This window comes from Nannobrachium achirus, assembly GCF_963921795.1.
Source record: "Nannobrachium achirus genome assembly, chromosome: 7".
NCBI lineage: Eukaryota > Metazoa > Chordata > Actinopteri > Myctophiformes > Myctophidae > Nannobrachium > Nannobrachium achirus.
Window position 1 is genome coordinate 39,912,478 of NC_137816.1, and position 21,573 is coordinate 39,934,050.

The 21,573-nt window shown below is 42.8% G+C and overlaps 1 protein-coding gene across 1 annotated transcript in view; it reads left to right on the forward strand.

The window, feature by feature from the left end:
• galns (galactosamine (N-acetyl)-6-sulfatase) overlaps window positions 1-21,573 on the forward strand; it is a gene marked incomplete at its 5' end in the record, with an annotated part of 41,704 nt that overhangs the window by 3,750 nt on the left and 16,381 nt on the right. Inside the window, 9 exons of the mRNA XM_080730223.1 lie at window positions 252-326; window positions 1,473-1,575; window positions 2,964-3,107; window positions 4,983-5,049; window positions 9,155-9,282; window positions 9,963-10,102; window positions 10,538-10,641; window positions 19,788-19,945; window positions 20,714-20,816. Of these exons, the coding sequence (XP_080586349.1) occupies window positions 252-326; window positions 1,473-1,575; window positions 2,964-3,107; window positions 4,983-5,049; window positions 9,155-9,282; window positions 9,963-10,102; window positions 10,538-10,641; window positions 19,788-19,945; window positions 20,714-20,816 (1,022 nt within the window). The remainder of the gene's footprint in view (window positions 1-251; window positions 327-1,472; window positions 1,576-2,963; window positions 3,108-4,982; window positions 5,050-9,154; window positions 9,283-9,962; window positions 10,103-10,537; window positions 10,642-19,787; window positions 19,946-20,713; window positions 20,817-21,573) is intronic.

Below are 21,573 nucleotides of genomic sequence, written 5' to 3' on the forward strand. Positions count from 1 at the left end.
GCGCCCCTTTATTTTTATTTCTGTAGCTGGAAGATTAGACTAGATTAGATGTCCTTTATTGTCCACGATAAATTAATTTAGCTAGCAAGAAGACAGATAAACACACCACAGTCAAAAGACAACACAGTGAACAACAGTAAAAACAGGAGGTAACCAACTAACCATAGCTATTAGGAACTATGTATTAGGACTCTAGTAGCCATAACTTACTGAGAATTGTTGTTTTTATGCTATTTATCTTTTTTTTACAGCTAGAGCTGCACTGCTCACAGGGAGGCTGCCTGTCAGAAATGGATTCTACACCACCAACGCCCACGCTAGAAACGGTAATTCTCTTCAGTGTATACCTCCCTGCATAGCCTTCAGTTGCAGATACTTCCTTAGTGCATAGTCCACAATTGTACACACTGTAAAATCCTAAGTGTTGATTTATCCATTTAATAACTCAGAGTAGACCTATTTCATCCCACGGGGAATTTCAGTTTTCAACTTCAAAAGCAAAAAAACGATTTGAGTCACACACACTGCCTTCAAAATGTATTAGGGATACAATGTTTCAGTCACTCAGACCTTCTTCAGGCAGTTTTCGACCTCACCCAGCTGAGTGCTTCCTCAAGGGAGGAAGCGGGGGGTCTTGCTCGGGGACACTTCAACACATTGCCAGGGATCTTCTGCTTCCCATTCAGCTATGGCCAGCCATTACATTCTTGCTTTTAGCTGAATTTTTAAATCCCTGTGCTGCTATTGAAGTCTGCACTGTTCTGAAAATGTTTTTTTTTAATGTCCTTATGTTTTAATTTATAACATTGTAATCATGTGTATTCTTTCTGTTAAGCACTTGTGCTTCATTGTCTCCACCAGCCGAAGGCTGAGGGAGAGTATGTTTTCCCCTCTGTCCGTCCGTCCGTGCGTCCGTCCGTCCGTGTGTCCGTGTGTCCGTGTGTCCTCGCAGTTTGTGTGCAGCTAATCTCAGTCACCGTTGGCCCGATCGCTGCCAAACTGAGCACACACATTCCCTGGATGCCAATCTAGAACCTCTGCCCCACATTTTTCAAATCAGCCTCATGGTGGCGCTATAACAGGCCGATTTGTGTGGCCTGGTTGTTACCAGCTAATCTCCGGCGCCGTTGGCCCGATCGCTGCCAAACTGAGCACACACACTCCCTGGATGCTAATTCAGAACCTCTGCCCCACATTTTTTAAATCAGCCTCATGGTGGCGCTATAACAGGCCGATTTGTGTGGCCTGGTGGAGACCTGTGCTCGGAAGAGCACTGCTTCTAGTTTTGTGCTCTGTAAAGCACTTTGAGCTGCATTTCATGTCATGAAAGGTGCTATACAAATAACATTTATTATTATTATTATTATTACATTACCACTCAGATTGTTACAGTATACTGTACAGTATGTAGCGGAGTCCTGGAAGGTCCTGGAACGTCGTTCACACTAACTAACTTCACACTACCTTTGCAGCATATACACCTCAGGAGATCGCGGGAGGGATCTCCAAGGATGAGATTCTGTTACCACAGATGCTGAAGAAAAGGGGATATGTCAGCAAGATAGTTGGCAAATGGTGAGTTGATATTACTTATTGAATTTAAATGAAAATGTAGTTAACTTTCACTTGTAGTTGAGTACTATTTAACCAGGTGTATGTACAGTATACTTGGTACTTGAGTACTCTCTGGAAGTGATCATATCCAAGTTGAAGTTGGTTTATCCATGTTGCCCACAGTTTTAATGGACTAGTAGTGATTAGAGCCCGACCGATATATCGGTCAATTCGATATATCGGTCGTTTTGTCGGTATCGGTATCGGTATCGGTGAATTATTCCACCGATACCGATATATATATATATATATATATATATATATATATATATATATATATATATATATATATTTTTTTTTTTACCCCATTAAATCTAGTAAACATGATTTCAATCGCGATTTTGCATGTTCCACCCCCCATACAACCCCATCTTTCATACAGGGCAGCCATCTTTGCTTACATAACATGAAACGTAAAACATAATGGCTATTTTCTCAAGAATGCCTGAACGGATTTCCAATCTGATTTTTTTGTTTGAAAGCTGTGAACAGCCTGCACAAACATGGTGCATGCTCTGTGCATGGGCGTGCATGATCTGTGCACTATAAATTACATGGAAGTCTATGGAGATTTATGGCAGGGAGAACCCAAAGAAGGCATATTTAATTGGCAGTAACTGAGTTAATTGTCTGTAACGTGTCTGCGGATAGAGCATGAAACCCTGAGTTATATAGGCCTATGTGGGCAATACCAGAATTATCCAGCAGAGTGCAGTATAATAGTCCAAGATGCAAGCCAACACTACTGGAGCTGCTGCCTCTCGTGTGTCGTTCACTCACCACATGCACTGTCTAACTCTGATTTTTCATGTTGCGGTGGAGGAAGGTGTGTAGGCCTATGTGAAAATCCACAGAGAAATATAGATGTCTGACTATAGACTATAGAACTTGTGTTGTTTAATTGCTTGGCAATGCATTTAAGTTTGGATAAAAGACACATATTAATTCATAAACGAGACAAAACACAGCAGAACCCCCAAATTAAAAGAGTATTATTATCCAACAAGCAATAGAAATTGATAACTGCGACCAAACTTAAAGTTTGACATGAAAAGCACAAAAAAAGCAATAATCTGACCATTTATCCGAGGGGCGAGCTGTCAATTAAATGATCTTAAATGAATAATTTTTTTTTTTACAAAACATCGGTATCGTATCGGTATCGGTGCTCTAGCACTCTCCAACATCGGATATCGGTATCGGTCGGAAAAAATGGTATCGGTCGGGCTCTAGTAGTGATTAGTGTGATGAACAAGGAAAGTAATGACAGCTGGGACCACTTGTCTCAAATTAGCTGTTCAAATGATGGCCATTGTCCTTATGGGTTGTGTGAATGTGCTTCCTCTCAGGCATCTTGGCCACAGACCGCAGTACCTTCCTCTGGAGCACGGTTTTGATGAATGGTTCGGTGCCCCAAACTGCCACTTTGGCCCCAACAACAGCAGCTACAAGCCCAATGTCCCTGTGTACAACAACTCTGAGATGGTTGGCAGGTAGCGACACACACACACACACACACACACACACACACACACACACACACACACACACACACACACACACACGCACGCACGCACACACACACACAAAGAGTGTAGAAGAAAGATTAGTAACACATTTGTAATCGATATGAATTCTATGAATTCTGACTGATTAACTTGTTGAAAGGCCTATATCAACGGAACAAGATCACACTTGTGACATGCATTATGTCCTCGATCTAACACACACACACACACACACACACACACACACACACACACACACACACACACACACACACACACTTGTCTCAGAAACGCTGAGGAAGGTTTCCTCTGCTGCTGTGTTAATTTGGCAAAGAGATTTGGTGTGTAGAGGGTCAAAAGAGCGCACCAAGTATAGATGAACTAATAACTTACTGATACTTAAAGGAGTAGTTCACCACTTTTCAACCTGTCTTCATATAATAGGTCCTCACTAATGTTCATGAAAAAAATATTTAGATTTTTATTATCGCGAGAACAATGGCTTCCACTTTTAAATTGCAACTTTTCAGGAATAGAAAGCCTGCAGTTTCTATAAGCTGGATTGGCAATCGATGATGTCACAAGACGATGGGTTTCTGACCTGCCCACAGCCCTCCTCTGAGAAAGAGGACCAATTATATGAACATAGTTTGAAAAGTGGTGGAGTGCCCCTTTAATCGAGTAACTCATTTCCAGTTTAGAAGGGTTTAAGTGACTAGGCTAGACCAGTAGACCTAGTCTAGGCACTGTTCTAGGCAATGGTTGGCCCTACAGTATGTATGTATGCATGTGATAGACACACACACCCCTATACTCACTGACATGTCAGAAGGCCCGATGAAGACAAGAAAATCTAATAATAATACACTTATTTATAGAGCACTTTGCAAAAAAAAGGTTACAAAGTGCTTTATATAAAAATAAAACATCAAATCAAAGAACAACAAAACATGATGACGTGTGCCAAAGATGAATTGTGGAGGAAAGAAATAACATTCTTATGACTCAGTGGAACGCCTGACTGACTACTGCTCTGAATGAGTTGTACCCATCCTACCCCTCTCTTCTCTGTACCAGCTGTGCTATTGTGTATTCCATTTTCCGCCCATTTTGTTCCCCCAAAAACAGCCATATGTGTATTCAGGGTCATTGGCACTGGCAGCCGGGCGCCGTTTTCCGCTTAGCCACGAGTTTAATCAGCGCTGCGTACCTGGGCCCTGGACAGACGCACGCTCGCACGCTCAACACAACGCACACATACACACACACGACCCCAGGAGATGGCAGGTTGCGTCGGCGGCTTACGAGGACACCTGGACCAAGCAGAGCGTGAGAGAGGGAGAGAGACGCCTGTCACTGCCTCTCCCGTTGCCGCGCCACGCTTCAGCGCCGCCTCATAACAGTTCCCACTGCTCGACTCTGCGCTGACGAGACTTCCCGGATCTGTCAGTCTGCAAACGCTCCTCTAAACGCAGCCTGTGAGGGAAATGCGCTTGCAGCATCCTGAGGGGACAGTAAAGGCAGAATTTGTTAACTCAAAACTAGAGATGTTGTTGTTTTAAATGTTATGTGGGTTAGTTAGTATTAGTGTATTGTGCCCCTCCAGTACTGGAATCAAGTCCCGCTCTCTCAGCTGTCCACTGCACATCCTCTTTCACAAAAAAGTGAACTCTTTGTTCTGTATACATGCAGGCCCGCTAGTACACGCATCTCTTTTTATAGGTGTGTGAATAACATAGTATCTACAAAAAAGAGAGCTAAAATAGCTTGACATGGGCGGCCTCTCCATTGTATTGAAAATGAGTGAGGTGTAACAGAGAATGAAGCTTTAATTGATCGTGTGAACGCTTTCTTTTCCAGATATTATGAAGAGTTTGAGATTAATAAGAAGACGGGAGAATCAAATCTCACTCGGATCTACTTGGAGGCAAGTTCAAAAGCCTTCTTTTTTCCTTTTGTTCTTAAAATAGAAAAGACTGGGGCACATTGCTTTAATATTTTCCTTTTTGTTTTTCTGGATAAAATCACAATTTATTGACACAAGGAATGCAATCAAAGTCTAAGAGGCTTTGATTGCCTTCCATTAAAACCATATTTGATTGTCATAATTGTCATCTGTAAGTTACTGATTATAGGGAATTTTATATTTCTGTAAAGCACCCTGGATAAAGACGCTATATAAATGCACCATTTACCATTTACCATGTACACAAATGTCTTCCTGTAAGTTTTAACCAGTGTCCATATTTTGGGCATAGGCAAACATTTTAGAAAACATTCAGAGATTTTCTAAAATGTTCATTGTTCAAAGACTTTCCAAAATCTTAAAAAATAAATACAAATTCAAATCTAGAAGCTCACAAGACATCACATTGAGCTTATAGGTTTTTTGAAAAGTTTTGAATAGGGCTTAAGTAGTTAATGCTGTTAGGCAGCAGTGGATCAAAACGTAGCCTATACCATTTGGAGGATAACCAATAGGAGACATACTGTATATATACTGTGTGTAATTGTGTATGTTAAAGCTACCAGTGCTTTTCTACTATTGTGAATCATTGTTGGTAATGAGCCAAAAGAAAATTGATACTAATGCTGTCCTTTGAGATCAGCTTAGTTCAGCTTGGTTTACCATAAGTGTAGAATATCTTGCATATCTGTGTCCAATAGGGCTGCACCATACTAAATGTCTGTGTCCAATAGGGCTGCACCATACTAAAGGAATGTTACCCATGTTGTTGTTTTACAGTGCAACAGTGGTGCCCATAGGCCAAGCTTTGTTGTGTAATTTCTGCATTATTATTGGGAGGAGCACATACTGTAATGTTACGGATGTACTGTTTTAATCACTTAAACCCTATACATGTAGTTAACTAGGGGTCAATACTTGGTACCCTCCTTTTTTCCCCTCTACACCAAAACTCGAAACGAAAGTAGACGATTTATTCATTTTATTCCTGGCCCTTTCCAGGGTGCCACCATTGCCCTTTACAGAGGGCGCCATTGAGTTGTTCTCTGTTTGCTGCTTCATTGTCTCCACCAGCCGAAGGCATGGGGGAGAGTATGTTTTCCCCTTCGTCCGTCCGTGCGTCCGTCCGTCCGTGCGTCCGTGCGTCCTCACAGTTTGTGTGCACCAAATCTCAGTCGCCGTTGGCCCGGGCGCTGCCAAAGTGACCACACACATTCCCTGGATGCCAATCTAGAACCTCTGCCCTAAATTTTTCAAATAGGCCTTTTCTAGCGCCACCTAGTGGCCGATGTTTGCAAAACACATTTCTGTGCACTACTCTTACAGATTTTGTCCAAAAATCCTACAAATCGGTAGGCAGTATCTCGACAGTCATGTGATCGACACGGATCTGTCCAATTTTGCATATTCCATCCTGATTGGCTAAGATTGGCTTCCAAAATTTGTAGGATTGAGCCGTTTTGAACAAAATGCCTCAAATCCCAAACGCAAAGTGCAATTATCATGAAATTGCGCACACACGTTCCCACTAGGTCGAGGAAGAAATGCCACTTCAAATTTTTGAAATCAGCCTCATGGTGGCGCTATAACAGACCGATTTGTGGTTTTACCTATAACTCCACCGATCAGTTTCAAACTTTGTAAGCACACTCCCTAGAGGCTAAGGATAAACCTTTGCCCTGCATTTCTCACATCAGCCTTTTATAGCGCCACCTTTGGGCCGACTTATGTAAAACACATTTTTGAATATTACTCCTTGAGATTTTATCCAAAAATCACGCAAATCGGTACACAGTATCTCTATAGTCATGTGATCAAGTCCGATCCGTCTGATATTTCATATTCCATCCTGATTGGCTAATATTGGCTTCCAAAGTTTGCAGGATTGCTCAGTTTTTGAACAAAATGCCTCAAATCATCAACGCAGCTTGCGATTACCGTGAAATTTGCCACACATATTCCCACTAGGTCAAGGAACAAATGCTACCTTTTTCACATTGGCCTGTTATAGCGCCACCAGCAGGTAGACTTTAGCAAAACACATTTTTGGAACACAATGCTTCAAATCATGCATGCAGCGTCCGATTGCCATGAAAGATCTAAGGTGAAGAACATATGCCACCCTTTTTACATTGGCCTATTATACAGTAGCACCACCAGGATGCACAGCCTGGTGGAGACCTGTGCTCGGAAGAGCACTGCTTCTAGTTCAACATCTTTTCACTTCCTCCAGTCCCTAGTAAAGCTTCGTACACACCGCCGGGCGAATTGGCGAATAGCGAATTAGCGTATAATTCGCCTTTTGTTTAAAACCTTATAAAGTCAATGGAAGCATCCACACCAAACGCGAATTTTTAAAAAGCGAAAAGGCGTCTGTTTTTTATTCGCCCTTGTGTCGAATTTAGCGAACATTCGCTGGTGAACTCCTCTCTCTCTCTGTATTAAATCAAGCTCACTCTATCCTACTTAAAGAGAGAGAGAGAGCAAGGTCGAGGGACCTTGCCTTTGCATTGCTTTTCCGTGTCTCTCGTCTGTGTGGCTGCTTGGGGAAAGTACTCAAATGTCTACTGGTAAAAGCATGGTTTATGTATGTTTTATTGTTAATTTATATCTACAAAAAGACTAATGTTTTAAAATAAATCGCTGGGTATTAAATACAATAGGATCCGAAATGTAGTGGAGTAGAAGGAAAGTAGCCTACTGGGAATTGGATTTAAGTACAAATACCTACAAGTACAGGCTACTCAAGTAAATGTACTTTTAATTACTTTACACCACTGCTGCTGCGAGCTGCCTGTATGTGGGGGAACGGAGCGGAGGGGGAACGGTGAAAGCGTGTTGTTTGATGTGATGTGTTGTGTGCGCAGGCGAAGACATTCTTCTTTTTCTTTTTCTTATTTAATAGGCTAACAACCACGGCCAGGTCATCATCACTTGAGGATGTAGTTTCCATTGTTTTATTTGTTTCCCCGTCCGTTCTCCTCTCTCTCCTTTCTCCTGTGGCTACAGGCAGATATCACCCCCTCGTATTTAGGCGAATTAAGCGAATATTATACGCATATTCGCGTCGCTTTTTGGTGTGTATGGAAAAAGGCGAATCGCGAATTCTTCGCCTTTTTGGTTCGCTTATTCACGTCGCTTTCGCTAATTCGCCGGTCTGTACAGAGCTTAAGGAAGTGAACAGGGAAACGGTGTGTTGCCAGATTTTGCCAAAGAAATAAGTGGCCAGTTCTATGAAAATATTCTATGCCCAATAGAAGCAACTAAGTAGTAATAAAACTAAGCTCAGTTTTACTACTTTACATCAGCTATTTGAGAATAGCTGACCAGCAAGCTCACAATCTGTCACATTCTGGACTCTGGGTGAACGCATGATAGCGAAAGGCAACCGCAATCTCCCAAACCCCACCCTGCCAGCGTGTGATTGGCTGAAACGCTCCAACGCAGTACTCTACAGTCCCTTTCGACCTGCTTCCTGGGCATGGCCAAGAATAAGGTGAATAAGCTCACAAATGTATCGATTCACGACACATTTCTTGTAGATCGGATATGTTCGCCAAATGTTGGCCATGTTTTTCATGGCTTTCCCTGAATTGGGATTCCTTTCTAGATTAGATGAACTTAGATAAAACTAGCCCTAACCCTTGGACATGCAGGTTGCTTCATACATAAAGAAAAGACATAAGACAAATACAGACGACGAGACAAATAAATGCAATACTGTCACATACATGCTAAACTTTCAACTTTGCCAGACAAAGCAGCAGCCAACCAGGGGTCTGGGGTCTGAAATGGGTGTGGACTAGGTGTTCAAACCAAGGAGATAACATGTCGGTTGTTCCGTTCCGCTTGATCCATTTTGTACACAGCCATTTAGTGGAAAAGCGTAGCGGTAGTAATCGCTGCTGGTGTTATTTGTCAAGCAGGGAGGCCAAATACAACCATCCCAGTTGTATAAGACTTATATAACTTATACTATAAGTTATATTGTATTAACATACTCTACCATACATTTGACAAAATAACATTGTGATCGCAAAATGTCATAATTCTCCCACCTTTACAGGAGGGTCTCGACTTCATATTCCGCCAAACTCTCGCTCGCCGACCCTTCTTCCTGTACTGGGCACCCGATGCCACCCACGCCCCCGTCTACGCCTCCAAGCGCTTCCTGGGGAAGAGTCAGCGAGGCCGGTACAATCCCATCTCCTGTTTTATTGAGTCTGCTGAAGGTTTCATTACATTAAAGTCTTATGAAATAATCTGTTCAGTTCACGTTCAGTGATGCACCCAGGCTTTAGTGGTGTTTTTTACCTGAAGTGGAATAGTTTGAGGTGAAGGTGAGAAAGCGGCAATGCATAACTTTCTACCTGGGATTCTACACTGCACTGCAGTGATTGACTGTGTTGTAGGTAGAGCCCGACGTGACAACCAATGGCAGAACTTTTTGGTCGAAAAACCAATTTTGGAGAGTCATAGACTACCGATTACAAAAAACAACAACAACAAAACATATTTTCTATTTGAGAACATTTAACTAGAATGTATTTTATTTAAACACTTAAGCCCTATTTAAACCTTAACAATTTAACACTTAAACCAAATGGAACAGAACAGTTCAAAGAGGTAAAAAATACACTTATCTTAAAACCGGTAAAGCATCTGTGTCATTAAAACATTTTCACGTTGGCTATTCAAAAACAGCATATCTACAAGGCGAGCTTGTACATCTGCAGTTTTTTATGAAAGTCATGAGAACTCTTGATTTAGAAGTCATAAAATCGGCCTCAGGTCCTCATGGGATAATTGCAGATACTGATGTCGTCAAAATAATAATGACTGATATATCAGCCATGATGAACTGTGTGTTGTAGGTACGGTGATGCAGTGATGGAGCTGGACGACAGTGTTGGCCAGATGCTTGCGTGGCTGCAGGCTCTGAACATCGAGCAAAACACCTTTGTCTTCTTCACTTCAGACAACGGAGCTGCTGTGATGTCTGGCCCAAATGAGAGTGAGTGATATACAGACGACTTTACACAGCAAAATCCAGAATGTTAATTCACTCGGAAACCCCGTTCACAACTTAACTGGAAATGCAGCCAATTTACTGCTTGTGTATTTAATTTGGACTTATCTCCCTTGCTCGTCCCTGCCTATGCTGGCAGCTTTGTTAATTTATTTCCCAGCATTGTAACAGTATTCATGTGTAAACATGACTTGAGTAATTTTGGATTGGATTTTTCTGTGTAGTGTGAATACAACACACACACACACACACACACACACACACACACACACACACACACACACACACACACACACACACACACACACACACACACACACACACACACACCACATCATTTGGTATTGAAATGCTTATTCTTTTATAATAACTTTTCATTTGTTACGGAATCACATTTTCTACGCGTGTCTCTCTCCCCAGGTGGCAGTAATGGGCCGTTTCTTTGTGGAAAGGAAACAACCTTTGAAGGTGGTATGAGGGAGCCGGCCATCGCTTGGTGGCCTGGTCACATTCCAGGAGGCACGGTGAGCAGTGGTGTAAAGTAGCTAAGTACATTTACTTAAGTACTGTGCTTAAGTACAATGTTGAGGTCTTTGTACTTTACTCTTGACTTTTTCCAATTTCCAATACTTTTACTTCTACTCTAGGCTACTTCTACTCCGCTACATCTCGGATCCAAATATTGTATACTTGTATTACTTTTACTTTTTACTTTACACTACAATTATTTGAAACCTTTAGTTACTAGTTACTTTGTAGATTTTGAGTATTATTACAAAACATACTTTAACCACTTCAGCCCCATATATATTTTGGCCTTTCGTGATGCGACGCATTGTGAGCTTGTAGATCTGCTATTTTCAAAAGATGTTTGTACATTTGAAAACTTGAAATTGGACGTTCTGCATAATGAGTACTTTTACTTTTGGTACTTTAAGTGCATTTTGATAACAATACCATACAACAATAACAATGTTGTACTTTTACTCAAGTACATTGTGAATTCCAGACTTTTACTTGTAACGGGGTTATTTCTACATTGATACTTTTACTTGAGTAAAACATGAGAGTACTATTTCCACCACCGACGGTGAGAATGCTCCCATGCAGACGTACTCAGTTAAATCAAGCCTATCAAAAAAAATCACACCCAATGTGAAGTGAGCGGTGGTCGTGCTTGCATAACGTCTTCAATTGGTAATTGGTGATGTAATACAGGCTACACACGCACATTGCTATGGCAAAACGCTGAGGAAAACACATTGCTATGGCAAAGCGCTGAGGAAAAGTGGCTACAGATAGGTCTAGGATGTAATTGGTGATGTAATATGGCTACACACACACACACACATGTTGCTATTGCAAAACGCTGAGGAAAACACATTGCTATGGCAAAACGCTGAGGAAAAGTGGCTACAGATAGTGGCTACAGATAATTGGTGATGTAATATGATGTAATATGGCTACGCACACACACATATTGCTATGGCAAAACACTGAGGAAAACACATTGCTATGGCAAAACGCTGAGGAAAAGTGGGTACAGACACACGCACAGCCACTCTTAGGAGCTCAAAAAGAGAGGAGGATATCCTAACGCCCTAAATGTCATCACAGCCATGCTCCACTGGATAGACATACTGTAAACCCAGCTTTTGCTCCCAGGCACGCTCACTGCCTCATCTTGAGCCTATCAACATAGTCCAGTAAAAATAAAGCTGAGGTTGGAAAAAATTGTGTTATTTAGTTTTTCAACTGATTCTGACAGGAAATTAGGTCTACTAGCCAGGATAAAAAATCTACCATAATCTGCTCACTGCAAATACCCACAGTGGCCAAATCAAGTTGGGCTCCCATCGACTTTCTATACAGGAGGAAATACCCAGAAAAAAAATCTGCTTTAAGTAGGATGTGAGGGGTCTAACTAGGGGTTTGTCATGATGCTGAATCCATTGCAAGCATTTGTTTTGCACAAAAAACATTCATTGGCCCCAAGAAACGCCCACAAAACTGATGAAAAGTGATGACTCATCACTTTTCATCACTAAACCATCATTTTCTGGGGCCATTTTTAGCCCAAGGAATGTTTTTTGTGCAAAACAAATGATTGCAATGGATTCAGCATCATGACAAACCCCTAGTTAGACCCCTCACATCCTACTTAAAGCAGATTTTTTTCTGGGTATTTTCCTCCTGTATAGAAAGTCGATGGGAGCCCAACTTGATTTGGCCACTGTGGGTATTTGCAGTGAGCAGATTATGGTAGATTTTTTATCCTGGCTAGTAGACGTAATTTCCTGTCAGAATCAGTTGAGAAACTAAATAACACAATTTTTTCCAACCTGAGTGGATTTTTTTCCTAGAATTACTAGACTAACAGGCCACTGGAACTTTGTAATACCGCTGTAATATCAAGTAGGTAGAGGCTAAAGGCAGTAATTATATCGCTAATGCTCTCCCTTGCTCTCTTTTCATTTCTGTATCATCTATTCTACACCAGCGATTTCCAACATTTGGGGCTATATATTATATACGTGTGTGTGTGTGTGTGTGTGTGTGTGTGTGTTTGTGTGTGTGTGTGTGTGTGTGTGTGTGTGTGTGTGTGTGTGTGTGTGTGTGTGTGTGTGTGTGTGTGTGTGTGTGTGTGTGTGTGTGTGTGTGTGTGTGTGTGTGTGTGTGTGTGTGTTGCACCACAGTGATGTGGACATCAGGGATGTGGACATCAGGGATCTCCATATATGGGCATAAAAGGGATTTGTTCACCCTGGCATCACAGGGAACTCTCTAATAGGGCATCATTAATATTGATGACATCAGGGAACTCCATATGGGCATAAAAGGGACTCTGTTAGTGTGACATCACAGTGAAGCCAGAGCATGATGTCAGAGCGGCAAACCCATAGACCGTAAACATTTGTACACGTCTACACGGATGGACGGACACAGACAAGCTGTGACGTTTGTCATAGTAATAATTATTTCCCTGAAAACCTTGCGGTCGCAATAATTATTTTCATGAAAACCTTGATGATGAAAGTTGATAAATAGGAACTTAAAGTATATTACGGCATTAGTTCCACTGATCCAAGTGTCAAGTGGACCCGGCTGATTCAGAAAAGATTGGGAAACACTTGTATATACCTTTTGATCTACACATCAGGTGACTGAACATTTCTGCTTATCACTTAAAGTGAAGAATGCGAAAACAGACACTTGTTTCCCTAATATCTTTGGTTTGACTTAGAAAGACCTTCCCCTCATGCTCTTTCTTGTCTCGCTCTCGCTCTCTCTCTGTCTCTCTCTCTCTCCATACACACACACACACACACACACACACACACACACACACACACACACACACACACACACACACACAGACACACACACACAGACTCACACACACACACACACACACACACACACACACACACACACACACACACACACACACACACACACACACACACACATCTCCATCATGCCTAGTGTGTGTGTGTGTGTGTGTGTGTGTGTGTGTGTGTGTGTGTGTGTGTGGGAAGGACCCCCCTCGCCTCCTCCCGAACGTAACCCCCACCCTGATCTTCTAAGCCGGTGCGCTCTGCAAATGACTTTTAATTGTATTAGGGGCAGCTGTGACACGGGGCTGTGACGCGGAGGGATTTTGTGGAGGGGAGAGCGATGCGGAGGCTACAGTTCTGCAGGCTGCGGTAAGCCTTGCCCCCGGCTCATCTCACAGGGGTGTGCTGGGGCCTGATAGCGCTGCAGAGTGGCGAGGGAGAGGAGGATTGGGAGCGTCTTAAGCGGCTAATCTGTTTGTGTGTTTGCTGAGGTTGGATTGAGCCGTAATGAGGACTTCAGTATCTGAATATGCCAGGCGCTCAGGATAAAGGGGAGGGTGAGGGGGTGAGGGGAGGGGAGGGAGGGAGAGAGAGAGGGAGGGGGGGGGGGGGGGACAAGGAAGGAGCAAGCTAAAAAGGTTGCCTGGTAAAATAGAGGGAAAAGCTGGCACCGTACCTAACTGCCAGGGACGTTTTCTGAACAGACAGGGCTGTGAATGAAATGGCTATCGAGCCGAGCATCATACAATCCTCTATGGGTGTCGCGTGTTGCTGCTTGGAGAGAAAGGAGGTCCACTTCCTCTCCCTGAAGCTTTCCAGGGTTGTGATGATGACAAAGCTGCTTTGTTGGTGCTGCTGTGCAGTACAACTCTGCTTTCAGGCACGTGCACACATAGACTTTTATTCTTCTGTAAAACTAGCCCTTACCCGTTCAAAGATATGAGCTCCGAAATGATGTGCAGTGTGTGGGTTATGGGATGTGTGTGGGTATATGAGGGATGGAAAGTAACTTTAACTGGTGTTTCCACCCCCCCCCCCCCCCCCGCCCGCCCACCCGCCTGCACACACACACACACACACACACACACACACACACACAGAGCTGGTTAAACATGTTGCCTCATGCTAGATGCAGAATTGATTAGCCTCAAGCTAGATGCAGAATAGATAGTAGATACACCATAAAAATGCTAATATACAGCATACGATTTGTGAAAGTGACAAACGGGCTTCACAGTTATGTTAGGTGTGTTCATATGCTAATTGTGATGCGATTTCAGATCAATTGCTCCAGCCACTGAGGAGAAACGCTGTTTCAGACAGACAGACAGACAGACAGACAGACAGACAGACAGACAGACAGACAGACAGACAGACAGACAGACAGACAGACAGACAGACAGACAGACAGACAGACAGACAGACAGACAGACAGACAGACAGACAGACAGACACTCACTCACTCACTCACTCACTCACTCACTCAGACATTCGCAAAATTATAGTATAGATGTGCCCACTCCAAACCATTATTCTTCTGTAAAATGTGCCCTCTCCAAACCATGGATGCAGTTTTTACGATGGTGAAAGAAATGCAAAAGCCCTCTTTCCATGCCATACCTGAAGGCAGCATTCAAGAGAATTGCCCTGTCTAAACTCTCCTGAACTTGAATGCGGTATCTTATGTTGAAAGAATTTTTATTTATTTATTTATTTTAGTTTAGTTTACTTGATCACTCACATACATTTGTACAAGTCATACATCCACTTAGTCCTTGTTACAGGTGATCAAAAGGAATAGGCTGAAGCTGAAAGCTTATGGATGCCTATCCTACGTATTCATGGAATAAAATACATTGATTAGTTATAGGAGTGTTTAAAATTCAAGGATACATCGGCCTTATAGCAGATATAAAAATACAAAATAAATGAAGGAAACATAAAGGGAATTCCCATATACATCAAGCAATTCAAGAATCAGAAATATGTTATAATAGTATACAATTTTACCTTCTAGTGATAATGATAATGAAATAAATGAATAGATGAATAAATGTATTTATATATATATATATATATATATATATATATATATATACATACATATATATACATACATACAGGGAGTTACATTTTTGAAATGAATGAAAAATGAAACTCCAAAGACAAACTAAAATAATTGGATGAAAAATAGAAAAAATAGTCATGTGCGCGTCCGGGTGCTCGTGCGTGTCCAGGTCTTCCCATGTGAGTCTGTGAGGCCCTTTTAGAAATGTCAGCCCCTGCCTCTCTAACATTCTCTGCACGTCCCTGTCTGCTTTATCTGTTGCTCCGCTGTTTGGGAGGCGCAGAGTTTCCTCCTTTTATACTGTACAGAAATCACTGTTGATCTACACACGTTGGAAAGTCCATAAGCTCTTTGAATAAAGCACTGCACACAATGAATGGCAACGTGGATCCTTTGTTGCGTGGGCTTCTGGCTGTGTTGCTGTGGCAGTATGTCTGAATTAAGGCCCCATTCAAAGCTTTAGACTAGAGTATTAAGATCAAGAGATAAGGTGTCGAGCGTGTTTACATACTAGTACCTACCCACTCAATGAAAGGATGGTGATTCCAGTGCATGTGGGGTAATCCCACTGAACTATCCACACAGTTCTGCTACGGATGCCACAGGGTCAGAGGCAGAGTCTTGGTGCATTTTAATGTACTTTCGTTTCATTTTACTGTGGAAAAATACTATAACTGTAAGTCTGAAAAGCACTGTACAAACTCAGTTGAATTGATTGTTATGGAATATGGATTATTATTTTACTTGGATTTGTCTGGTTTTGCGGGCAGTGTGTTGACCAATTTACCTCACTTTCTTGTCTCTTTATTCTCCCGTCTAGATAAAAGCAAGGTCAAATGTTCAATGCCATACTCTATTAGCTTTGTTGTTGAGCGCTTTCTGGTTAAAAGGTTGGTGTGGGCAACCAGTGCTCTCTCTATTGCAGTCATGTATTCACACTCACAGACGGGTGAAAAGCAGAAAAGAGTATTGGAATGAAGATGAATATGGTTGAAGAGAAATGCTGGTCCCGCGTGTATCAAAAAAGCACCTCGGTTAAGGAAAGAGACCCGCCCGCGGAAGCTTGTTTTCGGTGGAGACAACGGAGGCGCGCCGTCTCAAGTGGACTTGAGCCACGCGAGACGCTGTGTCGAGCGTTGCGAAGTCCGCTTGAGCCGACTCAGTGCCGTTTGAGTTGTAAACCAGGAGGCCAGAATAGTAAATCTTCGTCCCCTCGACTTTTGGCACCTCCGCGCGGTCCAAGTGAACACAGCGGAGCACTCCCTAGCTCCGGTTCAGCCAGTCACAAGCTTCCGCGTGCGGGTCTTGCCTTAACCGAGGTGCTTTTTTGATACACACGGATTCCCCTGGTGTCTCTGGGAGAAAGTGGACGTTAGCAAGGAGCAGTTGTGTGGTGGTGGTGGTGGAGGTTTAGGTTGGGTGGGGACCGGGTGACAGGAAAATAGAGAAAGGGGGGGGGGGGGGGGGGATTTGACCCCCCAACACTGTGGAGCATCGCAGTCCCTTTTGTTGTTGTTTTATCAGGCGACAGACACACAGCCAGAGTGGCTGAGGCTGGGATAGAAGGCCTGCCTCCTCAGATAACCAACATCACCACTCAGTTAATGCAGAGACAGAGAAATACACACAGAGAAAGAGAGAGTGGCATAAATAGAGTGTGATGAGGCAGACGGAAAGAAAGGAAGAAACAATGGAGAGGGGGAAAAGAATGAAGTCTCATTTAGATTACAAAAGAGGGGTGAGGATGATAAAGAGAGGGGGAGGGAGGGTGATGATGAAAGATGGCAGCTAATAAGATAAACTTCCCTTTCAGAATGCGCACAGTTTAGGTTAGAATTTTTGGCAATCTAAACAAGAGCTAAAAAAAATAAATAAGTGGTTTGTGCCAAATTGATTTTGGTTCATCACTTCTGTGTGTGTGTGTGTGTGTGTGTGTGTGTGTGTGTGTGTGTGTGTGTGTGTGTGTGTGTGTGTGTGTGTGTGTGTGTGTGTGTGTGTGTGTGTGTGTGTGTGTGTGTGTGTGTGTGTGTGTGTGTGTGCGCATGCGTTGCGTATGCTATGCGTGTGTGTGTCTGTGTCTCTCAGTGTAAGAGAGAGAGAGTGAGAGTGTGTGTCTGGAAGCGCAGATAGATCATGGAATGCATTGTGGGGCCAGGGCCCTTTCTACGGCTAGTTCTTTGGCTGCAGGAGAAAAGGGAATTCATTTCAGTGGTTGGAAGCGTGTGTGTGTGTGTGTGTGTGTGTGTGTGTGTGTGTGTGTGTTTGCGCGTGCGAGCTGGCGATAGGAGCAAAGCGGCACATGGCGGCACAGCTGCCGAGGCCTGATAGCGCTATCTGATTGTGAGTGTGCCGTCTCCCTCCAAGGCTCGCTCAGGAGAGAATGGAACAGAAGATCAAGGATGACAGTGGAAAAAATGGCATTTTATCTGAAAATAGTTCAAAGTTTATAAATAAAATAAAGCTTTTCACTGGGACTGGGAAGGGGAGATAAAACAGCAGCTAGCTCCAGCCCCAGCTGCCTGCCTAACCTGGTCCTGTACTCCTCCTCCCAACTTCTTCTCCTCTCCATCAGCCCCCCCCCCCCCCCTTACACACACATATTTATAGAGGGAGGCTTTTTTTAGAAGCTTTATAATAAACCTGCAAGCAGTGATTATAGGGAGACTGAAAAAATGTGCTCCCTGCAGCCTTTATACAACATGTGCATGCATGCATGCATTGCGTGCGTGCACGCACGCGCACGCGCGCACACACACACACACACACACACACACACACACACACACACACACACACACACACACACACACACACACACACACACACCTTTTCATGACTGTTTGCTACCTTGTTGGCTTTTGAATAAAAGAATGCCTAAAACGGAATTCCCATCTTGAATATTTAAAGGAACACTTATCGTGATTTTGTATAATATCTCTGTTTATTTGTTGTATGGCTAATGTTCTGTCAGCATCCATAAAACTGTGCATGAATCTTCTGCGTGTCTAAAACACAGCTGATGAGCTGAAGCCCAGTGATGTCACTTGGGTAATATCTGTAAACATTTAACCTACAGTATTGTACAACTCTTACTTCTTGTCAGTAGCCACTGTAATATTGTCCTTCCTTGTTCACCGTGGTTGCAACAAAATAGTGACTGTGAAATCGGAAAATATGAAATCAGATGGTTGTACAGTAATCATGGCCGTATTGTATGGTCGCGCTAGACCGATTCTTGCCTGCAAAATGTATCAAGAGAATTATACTGTAGGAGCAACCAGAAAGACCAAAATGGACAGAAAAGTGTTGTATAACCAGTAAGACAGGGCGAGGTCGTGCTCTGCTCCAAAAAAACTCCAATTTCACAGCGATTACAGGATGAGAGTTGAGTGTTGCACTGGGCATTGCAAAAGCATATTGAAGATAAATTGCACTGTGAACAGTCACAAAGGAAATAGAAATGGCCGTATATAACGCAGATACTGGAAGCAGCTCTAGTATTTATCTATTAGTGCACTATACCATTGAAGTGGGTGACTCAGTACACAACGCTTTCAATGCGTTTCCTACTGAGTCACCCACTTTATTTGTGTCTAGAGTTTGAGTCTAACTTCCTGTCCCTGGAGAGGAGACGTTGAGTTCATTGAGGGTGGGCAGATTTCAGGTTAGACTTTCATATTCAGGTTACACTTTCATATCACGATTATTGTGACAAAAGAAAAAGTGATTGACGATATTATCGCGATAATCAAAATCCATTATCCGGGGGCGGAACATGATTTGCCAAAAAAATGCAGATCTACAAGCTCACAACGCGTTGCAACGCGTTGTGAGCTTGTAGATCGGCTATTTTTTGGCTAATACATTTGATAGAGAGTGAGAAAAAACTGTATCAAGTAGGTATGTTATAAGTACCTTTTACCATAGAGGGTTTAAATGGTACCGGATATGCAGCTCGGCAAATAAAAGGTGAATTGATTGATTATCGCAAGTGTTTTTTATCACGATAAACGATAATATCGCTTATCGTCCCATCCCTATTTCAGGATATGCAAGGACCGCGTGTGTGTGTGTGTGTGTGTGAGTGTGTGTGTGTGTGTGTGTGTGTGTGTGTGCGTGTGTGCGTGTGCGCACATGCGCTGTGTTTAGTTTAAAGCAGCACCAAGTATTTCAATTCTTAATTAGTTTTACTGCTCTAAATGTTTCCCTGTTTTCGAACAAGCCTACTGTAATCTCTATCTTTTGTGTGTTTGTCCATGTGCAGGTGAGCTATCAGCTGGCCAGCGTGATGGATCTCTACAGTACCTCTCTAGCTCTGGCTGGTCTCAGCCCACCAGAGCACACAGCACTGGATGGTCTCGACCTTTCACCTGTGCTGTTCACCCACCCACACTCACTCCAACACTCTGCACTCTCTGACAGGTGAGGGGGTGATGCTAGTAATCACATGGAGACCAGTGTTTGGCTTTTTCCTAAACAAAGCTTTAGCATAAATAAAGCCTTTCTGGCTGAAGGGATTGGTGAATAAGAACTTATAACTAATGGACTGGATCATGGATGAGATTTAAGGGCCGTTTATAGTTCTGTATGTTTGATTTTGTGTACGTTTTGGGTGAGAATACGTGCAGTAATTACGTCGACATGTTTAGTTCGTCTACGGTTTGTGTGTGCCGACCCACTCTCTGCTCCAATTCTGCTCCCGTTGGGGCCGCGCGCCACATATTGCGCCTCGCAGAACAGAGCACACAAGAGATTTCCAGTGCGCGCCGACCAGGATTTCACTCTAATGTCTCTGTCATCCACACAAATACTTTGTGTCAGTTAACGTGATTCGAAAAGCAAGTGAAACTTTTTTTTTTTTTGGCTGAATGAACCACACTCAGCTCGAGTAGCCCCCATCTCTCGAATCTGGTGACTAATCAATAAGAGAACGGCGTTCAAGCCACAGAGCTTTGTTTGTATCGTAGACCCTATGATACCATATGGTATAAGAACGACATCTTTTAACTCTTTTTGCAGATGGAAAAGCTATTTTCCTTTCTACTGCCCCCACGATTGACAAAAGTTCGCCACGGGTAGTTCATGTATACGTATGTTTAATACGTCGGGTTGGGTGTTTTTGGGGGTTTTGCTTTTATTCCCTGGCTGGCATCGTCTTTTCTTCTCAGAAGCCTCTTTTACACTCGACAGGCCCATCTTTTATTACCGTGGAAACGAGATGATGGCCGTGAGGCTCGGACCATACAAGGCACACTATTGGACGTGGAGTAACTCATGGGAGGAGTTTAACAAGGTGATGCTGCCTGTGACCACAGAGCTTTTGCTCACTTCGCTTCATTTGCTATATGCTCACTCTTTGTCTTCCCTAATCTTCCTCAGACACACACGTGCGCACGCACGCACACACACACACACACACACACACACACACACACACACACACACACACACACACACACACACACACACACACACACACACACACGCACTCTTTCACGGTTGGTGTTATCTGAAAAATAGCTTGTAGTTTGACTGCCTTTGTACATAAGTGGGTAATGAATATTAATGAAGAGACCCCACTTAAGCAAACTTGTATCATTTATCAGCCTGTTAATATGCAGTGTTGTAAAAAGTACTCACATTTTATACTTAAGTAAAAGTATCAATACAGCAATGTAGAAATAGGCTACTCTGTTACAAGTAAAAGTCCATAATTCAAAATGTACTGTGTAAAAGTATGAAAGTATTGGCATCAAAATGTACTTAAAGTACCAAAAGTAAAAGTGATGCGACGCGTTGTGAGCTTGTAGATCGGCTATTTTCAAATAGCCACAGTATAGAATAGGGCTAAAGTGCATTAATGTACGGGTTATGTATGTTTTATAATATAATCATGTATATCTGCAAAGTAACTAGTAACTAAAGTTTTCAAATAATTGTAGTGGAGTAAAGGTGGTTGCACACTGCTGCGTTTTTCGTTGCGAAATGCGTTTTTCAGGGCAAGGAGAGAGAGAGAGATAGAGAGAGCAAGGGACCGAGTGGTGCGCGAA